Raw genomic sequence first — 9755 nt, 5'->3', positions numbered from 1 at the left:
ATCTTAGGGATATTTAAAAATGTTTCTCTTCAAAATACCAATAACAGTTCTATAGTTGATCACAAGAGGGAGACTACATCACCGTATTTCCTCTCATTGTTTCAAATTTTTAAAGCATCCCAAGTTTGACTCATTTTGAACCAGCTCTAATTTTTGACTGCTAACTTGAAAGTGTTAATGACTGTTCAATTTGCATTTTCTTCTGAGTTTGTCAAACCTCTGAAATTTAAAGATAAAGATAGCCAATCCAGTAAACAAGATTGAACAATGCAAAGGCAGTTGGAAAGAAGATTCGAGAATAAGAGTCAATTTTTGCAATACGGATGTGTATTCTTCCTTCTCTCCAAGATCCTGTGCGGCAGTCCTCAAAACAACAGAAGAAGCTAGCACAGTCTTTCCCTTCTAGGCACTCATATCCATAATCATCATCATGTTCAGGGAGATGATTAATGTTATTAATTGGAATCAGTGTTGATCCAGGTCGAACAGCAATTGCAGGTGGTTTCTTAAGAAAAACAAACAAAGAAACAAGAAAAATACAGTTTTGCAGGGTTTTTTATCCTCACATTAAGTAATTCCACAGACTTGCCACAGCAAAGGCCACCTTCAGTACAATATACAGAAATTCTCATATTAAAGAAAATACTTTGGGGAGTTTTTTGAATTATGAACCACTGTATACAATCAGCTCATGCAGGCAAAAGATCATCTATGATTTCCACCTGCCACAGTGAAAACTGGGTTGTGCTGGGATTTGGGAATAGTGGATAATTAGTTACACAGACAGGGTTTGCTGATCCCATCTACACAATTCAAATGAGCATTTTTTAAGGCAGTTACAGCTTGACAACAGCATTAGCAGGAAACCCAGAAGTAGGTTATATGCATCTCTACCAAGGGAAGGATCGTCCTTCCATCCTTGGGAATCCTTAGAACCGGACTGGATATGTTTCTGGAAGCTACATTTTCACACACAAAAAAAAGCTACTGGAATTAGTAGTTACATTTCAGGCTCTTAAACTTTGCATCACTGGTGAAGTTTAAGACACTAAGACACACAAGGCCAGGCTACATTATCTAACCCTGTGATGTTAAATCCTGTAACAATATGCCCCCCTTCTCCTTAGGAGAATGCCATTCAAGTCAGTGAAACTGACTAATTCAGCTCTTAATTCTTACTTTTACTTCCTGCAGTATTAACTCAACCCTCTTGCAATCTGGTCAAACCTGAGTGCAATAGATGTTAAGGTTCATAAATATTTTTCACAGAAAAAAATCTGGGTACCTTATTGCCTAGTGCATTACTGCTTCACTTTCTTGCAACTTTTGCATTTTTACCTCCCTTTTACTTGCACTACAACAGCTCACCGTTACCCCTTTATATTATTTTGTTTCCATGCAGTCTTCACTCTTCATCCTTGTCTTCCTGAATATTTCAAGACATTCTCTCTGTCTTTTTTTCCTCTTTCTATACCTTATAACCTTTTTAAAACCTTCAATACTCATCTTTCTTTCAACCTTGTCCATCTTTGACATCTCTCCTAAAATCTTCAGACCGATGACAGGGGTCTTACACTGCCTTCTCTCTTCTCTACGATTTCCATATTTTGTCATGTAAGGAATAAATACAGCAGGGAAGGATGCAGTCAGAAGAACTAACTGGGTATCAAGGCATAGGGAAGAATCTCTCTTAAAGAATTATACATGTTAAGCAATGAAAAAATAAGAAAAAGAAAAAAAAAAAAAGGCAGGAAGTCACATAATTTAGATTCTTCTTATGTTTTAGAGTCCTGTTGTCCCACTTCCAGGGAATTACTCTGGCCAGTACACAGATCCCTATATATTGTTAAGGAGGCATTTTAATGCTGCAGGGACATTTTACCCAGTGTTGCAAGGGGTGATATTAAAGCAGCGCAGGATCCACCCAGTTTTTCAATAGCCTTATTTAACAAGTGTCTTTACCAGAGGAAGTTTCATACAGACTGCTGTTTCAACACTTTTTAGACATGATGACCTAGGGAGATAATTATCATCTCAACAAACGTCATTATTCTTTTCAGTTATAATAAAACACTGTCAATACTAACAAACAGTAGCTACATGCTTCAACCTTAATGTGAGGCATTACAAAAGGGCTTACTTTTACAAAGCATAAAAAATATTTTCTTTTTTTTAAAATCACACAAGAATTATCTGACTGTTGGTTCTGCCAACATAAGATTCATGGCATGATTTGTTTCTACTAGTGGTGTAAAACAGGAATCCTCAGCTCAGAAATACCATGGGAGATGGTAAAAATTACAGTTCTGCTTTTCATTGCTCATGTCACTAGTGCAGACTGAAGCTGGCTACTGAGTTACAGGTTTGAAGAGCTATTCTGAGAGCAGCAGAAAGACAGTGGCATCTTACAGACATAACTACCTACACAGAGTACATAAAATGTGTGTGAGAAAGAGAGAACGTCAGGGAAAAAAAAGGAAGAAAGACCAACACCTCACCAAAAAAAAAAAAAAAAATAAATCAGCAGAGACTTAAAAAACCCCACAAGCAAACATGTAGATAACGTAGTAGATGCTGATTTTTCATGTACATGCCTACTGATACTGTAGATAAAACTCCATGTAGAGAGAAGCTTTCATAATACACTCTGATAGGACCAAAATTATTCTGCATCAGCACTAATACAAGTACAAAAGAAAGCCCTCATCTGCAGAAATCACGGCAAAGGAGATGCATTCACTTGAGGTGAAATGATGATCAGAACAAGATTCACAATTAATTAAGTTTAATCTTTCCTGCCCAAACTCATTGTCTTTACTAACATGGATTTATATAAGACAATTCATACTATCTTTCCTGAATGATGCCAGCACATATTCTGTAAGATAAAACTCCTGTAATAATTTGTAAAAATCACACCATTTTTACACAAGATCACTTATTGCATCTAATCGGCATTGGTTCTTGGAATAATCAGCTTTCATTGCATTTTGCAATAGAAATAGAAGATCTACACAGGACAAGTTTTCCAAGGAAAACACAACTGTAAAATAAAACTTTTCAGAAGGAATTAAACTGGCTGGTTTAATTAATGGGGTGTTTTAATTATATCCATAACAACATGAAAAAAAGCATAAATAGAAGTCTTTGATAAAGTGAAAAAGAAAGAAGAAAAAAAAAAGAAAAGGATTTGTAATTGTACAATTTCCCATTAATTAATCAGATGGCTTCTTTAATTGTGCTGTTTGGAAGAAGAAATTGCATAGCTTTTTATAGAACATCAGAATAAAAGCCCTATTTATCAATTTAGAATCCTTGCATCTAAGTATATTAAATTTAATCCTCCCTTTTTTTAATAGAAATCTCTTATCTAATTTGGTTTTATAGCCACAATGTGCTGAAACATGTTTAAAGAATTCTGTGTGAAAATATGCTTGTTTTTCAACTACTTAGAAATAAAAAGCATGCTTTAAGAACACAGCAAAACACAACTGAAGAGTGCTTTGAGCATTATATTGCAAATTTTATAGTCCAAACTCCAGCTATTTATTCAAGATGTGTCATAGTTTCTATATCATCATTATTCTACATTTTAAATTGTCATATGCACTGAAAATCTCAAGGCATCAAGCAGATTATTGGCTCATGTGAGAACCAATTCTGGAAAGTCTTGTAACTCCGTTCAACGGAGTATACTTGCAAACCACTTCAGTGGTTTTTGATCTGCCAGCAGCTGTTCTCTCCCTGGTTTGAACAAGCAGTATTTCCTCCTCTCTTCCTTTTCTCCTTATTGTGCATGATGAGAGCAGACCTGTTTCAGCTCCATTTCCTAAACATTGTTGAGCAACAACAACCTAAAATTGAATTGGCTATGCTGACAGTGGGAGGCCCCAAAATTCTGTAGCCTCTGTTATTTTTAACCCTCATTGCTCAGCTGTAGCCCTTGCCAAAGCCTGTTTTCTATCCTTTCCGTCATGCCCACATTTGCATCTAATGCTAACTGGAAGGAGGTTTGAGATTTCCATTTTCCAGTTCTCTTGGCTGTGCTGGATTCCGTGAGGATCACAATGATGGACAAACATGGCAGCACAGGTCAGTATTAACTGTTCACCAAAAGCCTTGTCATCAATACACATCTGACCCACTCAGACAAGCTCACCATATGGAACGTAGAAGCTGTCACTGCCCTGGTATTAAGCCATAGCACCCCGCAGTGCCCATCCCACAGCAGCACCAGTGCTGACTGACACAGTCACAAAAAGGATATGGCTCATAATGGGATTTTTGCGTTTCTGTATCCAGGCTTCTGTAATTTCATTTTGGTTCCTGTTTGATCTCAGACAGGTGGTTTTCAGCCTTCACCCAGAAAAGACAACTAGTATTATGCTACAGCTCTGCTCCAGCCTCCTTTGATGAAATGATCTGAAAGGGGGCTTTGTAATGTTGTTCTTCCTCTTATCCTCTCACAGTCTAGCCTCAGATATTAAGACTAGTGTTCAAATGAATAAGCTATTTAAGGCCTTTACCTCAATGTTTTATTAGCTTAACTATTAACTTTAAATATTTGCATTGGCTTCCAACAATAGATTAATCAGAAGTCCCACTATTACTACTACACAAAGCAAAAATTAAAATGAATACTTATTCCTGGGATATGTGGGGATTCACACCATACAAACACCAACTTGTAAAAGCAGGTTTATTTTACCAGAAAGAAATATGGAAGTAAATAGAAATAAAAGAGTTACAGTAGAATTTCTTAAGTGGATGTGATTTGGCATATTGACCTAATAATAGGTACTTTTTCCTTTGCAAAGCTAGCAAGGCAAAACCCCAGTTAGGTGATGCAGAGCCAAACAAATCTTCCTACCTTCAGTCCATTTACATTATCTCTACTGCTACAGTTTATCTATGGTTCTCTGCCAGGCACTGTTTTCAGAAGCGCTGTTGCCCAAACAGAACTGCCTCTATGGGGACGAATTCCCATTGGCAGCTCTAGAAGCACCAAGGCCTTGGGCTGGCATGGAAGCATGGAAGACTATCTCAAACCCTTCTGTAGCTTAGGCTTATGTGTTTTCATTTGCATATGAGTGGAATAATCTAAAATTTTTGTTCATTAGCAGTACTTACAAAAAATTAGTACAACCCCCCAACAGCAAAAAAAAGAATAAAATAATCAATAGAGTTAATTGTCTTTGTACATCAGCCTTTCTACTTAAGAACCAGTCTGTCAAAATTAATGCTACAATTAGATAAATACATACAATTCTGTATTTATTTTTTTATATTCTTTATTGGCTAAACTTACTGATGGCTTAGATTTTGTCTTCTTTTCTTTTCCTTTGTCCCCTTTTCTGTTGCTGGTAAAGTAATGCAAGGCGCCATATTCCATCAAGGCAGCAAACACAAAAATGAAGCAAACTGAAACAAAAAGGTCCATTGCTGTCACATAGGAAACCTTTGGGAGTGACTTCCTGGCAATTGTGCTCAACGTTGTCATGGTCAGCACTGTTGTAATGCCTATTGGAGGAAGAAAGAAAAAAAGACAGGAAGAGGGGTGTATATAAGTAATCCAATCATATATTGTCACCAAAAAATGCTCAAATTAGCCATTAATTCATTCATGAGGAATGCAAGAAGCCATCCCCATGGATCCAGCAGCCACCATGGGATCACACAGAAGGCAGTACCTTTCACCTTCAGTTTAAAACCTCATTTTCAACACACACTGAATAAACAATGACACTCAAAACATCTGTGTAATTTCTTTAAACCTGATATAGAATGCGTACATAAAACAAACACAATAGACAACAGGAACAAATAAGCATACAAATTTTATCAACACAAAAAAAGTTCTTCGGTTCTTGAAATACTAAAATATACAAAAAGATACATTCTGAAAAAAGGATGTGTTATTTATGCATAATTTCAAGCTTTCAGAAAACATGAGAAAAAGGAACAATGTTTTCAGTTGTTTGTTTCTGACATCTAGCAGATCAAACTAGATGAACTTCACTGCTTTCCTGGTCTCATTCTCTAAATTGTTAGGTATTTTTTTCAATACTATGTCTTAAGTAATAGCAACTGTTTCCTTTGGTTCACTTAAGTACGAGTTAATTAAAAGAACAAGCTGGCCTCAATTGCTACGTGCTCAGAATCTCAACTATTCCACCCTTCAATGTTTTAACATTTAAAAGGTGTTAACACTTTCTTCTTATACTTGATGGTTCAGGGAGATGCAAAGCCTTTTTCACAGTAGTCCAAAATTCAGATGTGACCTTTACTTTGGAAAGCAACACTTGAACACACAAATAATTTGTTATTTACATGAACAGGCTTATTGCAGGTAATACATAACACCAGTCTGTTTACAGCTTTGAAATCTAAGCATGGAATCAGGGGTCGCTAAGGACTCATTCAGCAGGAGGAAAGCAGTGCTGATTTTGCAACAGATTTCCCAATGAAATTACATGCCTAAAAGGACAAACAGATAACCACAGTTTTTCAAAAGTGCTTCACTCCCACTAGATGCTCTTGAAAATCAATTAGGCATTTCTCTGCATAATTAAATATCTAAATACCTTTAATCATCTCAAACCACAATCTGCCAAGATCTTTCAACATATGCAGAAGAAAAAGGCCCAAGCCTTTTCAGTGTAACAGAATCCAGCACAGCCTCCAGATGGGAGGTGATGCCCACCACTGTCCTTACTGATTTCTGTCCAGAGAGGATAAAAGGATATATGGACTTTCCCAGTCCTCTTCACTACATGGAAAGCATACAGGGGGCTGTCACAGGGAACAAACCTTCCATAGCATCATGACCACTTGCCCCAGTGGACCTTGCTTAGTTTTGGTTTCCTTGCTTAATTTCTCAGTCTTCTTGAATAAAATTATGTCTATTTGATTAGTATTCTCTTTGTCCTTCACCAGAGCATCTGCCTGTGAGAAAAGTCACCCTACAATCTCTCAAATGATGGCTTCTGCATGTGCACATAAAAGGAGTTCAGAGTTAACTGAAAGCTGCTTTAAATATGATATTGCAAACATCTGTAGTACATTTCAAGCAGATGAAGGATAGTACTGCTGAAGTGGAAGCATGAAAACTCAAGCTCAAAGGCAAATTTGCCAGGTTCATGGCATAGAAAAAGTGTGCTGTAAAAAGAACAAACTGGATACAGAACTAGTATGATACCAATACAATAGTTTTTCCCTGTTATAGTTAGTGTATTTCCAGATGATACCCAGAGTGATGTCCAATAAATACTCAAAGAAATCTTATAATAAAATTTTAAATCAAGATTTTAAACTATCAGGAGATCATTTCACTTATTTATTCAAGATTTTATGCTCTCTTCACTAAACTTTGCAGTACTTTTAAATAGCAGAAAGTTAAGATGCAAGACAGATTTTCTTCCCTTGCTTTTTCATTAAGCTACTGAGCGATGCACATTTTTGCTTACTTTCTCTCTTAACTTATGAAACTTGAAGGCCTGCCTGCACAGCAGTTCAGTTTCAGTAGAAAAGGCTGGGTGTTAAAACACAGACTCATTTTTCTGGTAGGAAATACTCCTTGAATGTGGGAATGCTGTGCTCAAAATCCTCTAAGTTGATGAGGGAAACTAACTCACATCTCTCACTTCCTAAGATACACGCTCAGCTCTTGATGTTTCCCCTAAAACAGGTCATACTACTGTCACTAGTTTTACTATAAGCATCTGTGACTGCTAAGCTCCAAGTTGCTAATGTCACCCTGTGTGCTACAAGCAGCCCCATCTATCGTGCTTTGTGTGCAGACTATGACTCTTCTCCAAGGCAGCACAACAATCCTAAGTGGGCAAATGAAGGAGATTGCCATTATCTATGTGAAAAAGGTCAGCCAAGATGACACTAACACAGAATTATTCTGTAGCAGAACTTACAACACACTTCAGTACCGTCTGTATTAAAAGCAGGATGGTGAGTCAGTTTTTGTCAGTTTTATGCTGAATTCTTTGAAATGCAACTTTATATAATTTCTGTCTTATCCTGGAGTTAAAAGAACAACTGAATCCTTTCTATTATTAAAAAAAAAACAAACACAAGCAACAACAAAAACCTCAAAAACAACAGAAAACTAAAAAAAACAAAACAACAAAACCATAAAAAACAGATCTTCACAGTTCTTCCCTGTGTAGTAATAGCTGCTTTTGTTCCATGATGCCAAGTTAATTTTAATCATACTTGTCAGACTAATGATTGCCCTATTGCATCCCTGGAGAGGTAAGAAGAACATAAAGAAGAAAGAAGCATCTATTTATTTGATCAACAGAAGATCCACAAGGCTTGGACCAGGATTTTCATATTTCCATCCTCAACACTCTCGCCTTAAGCTCTGCTGTTCAACCACAGCAGGATCTTCCTACCCTTAATCTTGTAGTTCAAAAGAAAGGGTGGCCAATGGTCATAATCTGAAGGGGAATAAACTGTGGTTAATTTACTCTCTGCTGCAGATTTGTATTGCTGGGGAGTACCAAACCCTTCAAGGTAGAAAAAAAACATTCTTACCCAGAGAAGTCCTTGCAGGAACTGCATCCTTATTGATCCAAAATGACACCCATGAAAGAACAACAGTGAGTATACAAGGAATGTATGTCTGAATAGTAAAATATCCCATACGTCTGCTGAGATCAAAGAAGATTGTCATAATAATATAATCACCTATAAATTAAAAAAAAACAAAAACAAAAAAACCCTTACATTACACTGAAAATGGTTTTAGGTTGTATGTTTGTCTGTTAGTCTTGTTCTACATAAATATTACATGAAATAAAACCTAGCACTTTGTCCTACCAGACAAGGTATGAGAAATTTCAGTTGTGTTTCGTAGCCCTACAAAAGCAAATTGATACAATCTCCAGTATTTTGGATCTGCCACTTCAACAGAAGTTTTCTTCCATTTGTATTCAATTTCATTTCTGGGATATCCATCTAGAATAAAACAGAGCAAATAAGGTGTTCAGTCACAGTATATACCAAAGCATGTTTTGTCACTTCTGGAGTTCTTTATGAACTAAACCAGGGCCAGACATTAAGTGTATCAGAGAGAAAGTCAATCTACAGTCTACCTGATACACTTAAAATTTAACCAAAAAATATCTAGCCTCAAGTTTAAGCTTAGTTGAATGTAAGATTGATCAAAAACTGTGTATACAAATGTTTACACAATATTCTGGAACTCAGATATGAAAAACTGTGTCAGAATCATCCACAAATGTAAGATACATTCCCAAATACCTTAAAAGGACACACACCTTTTAGTACATAATTTGATAAAATTCCTATTGATGCTTATTGAAAACCTGTGTATTATTCCCAGAATGGATTTTTGTGGCCTTATTCACTGTCCAGTACGTCAGCTTAAAGGAAGTGCAACTGTCTTGATTTTCATGTGTCTCACATGTTGCCTGACATTATCTTGCTGCAAGGCAGAAACGAAATTAAGCAAACTCACTTGTGTGGCACAACTATTTAATCAATGGAGCTACCAAAGCACATTTAGCTGGAAGCACTCAAGAAGGAGTGATGAAATGAAAATATTAATTTAAAAATAATCACTGAAGTTTGATTTCCTTTTCTATCAGGTTTCACATTTAGGATTAAGTCGTATAGTTGTGTTCAGGTGGTTTGGGTTTCTTTTGCCACTAACAGTACAATTCCTCTAGGAACTTTTTTTTTGTTTTAAAAATATATAATTTGTATTTATATTAAAG

General features: G+C 36.3%; 1 protein-coding gene across 1 annotated transcript in view; it reads right to left on the bottom strand.

Annotated features, from left to right (window-relative positions):
• Window positions 1-226: 226 nt before the first annotated feature.
• GABRG1 (gamma-aminobutyric acid (GABA) A receptor, gamma 1) overlaps window positions 227-9755 on the bottom strand; it is a 55677-nt gene continuing 46148 nt past the window's right edge. The window contains exons 8-11 of the mRNA XM_010006145.1: window positions 8836-8973; window positions 8551-8703; window positions 5309-5520; window positions 227-505 (exon numbers count right to left, since the gene is read on the bottom strand). Of these exons, the coding sequence (XP_010004447.1) occupies window positions 227-505; window positions 5309-5520; window positions 8551-8703; window positions 8836-8973 (782 nt within the window). The remainder of the gene's footprint in view (window positions 506-5308; window positions 5521-8550; window positions 8704-8835; window positions 8974-9755) is intronic.

This window comes from Chaetura pelagica, unplaced genomic scaffold (assembly GCF_000747805.2).
Source record: "Chaetura pelagica isolate M959 unplaced genomic scaffold, ChaPel_1.0 scaffold189, whole genome shotgun sequence".
NCBI lineage: Eukaryota > Metazoa > Chordata > Aves > Apodiformes > Apodidae > Chaetura > Chaetura pelagica.
Note: the sequence above shows the minus strand (reverse complement) of the source record. Positions and strands in the feature narration are given on the sequence as shown.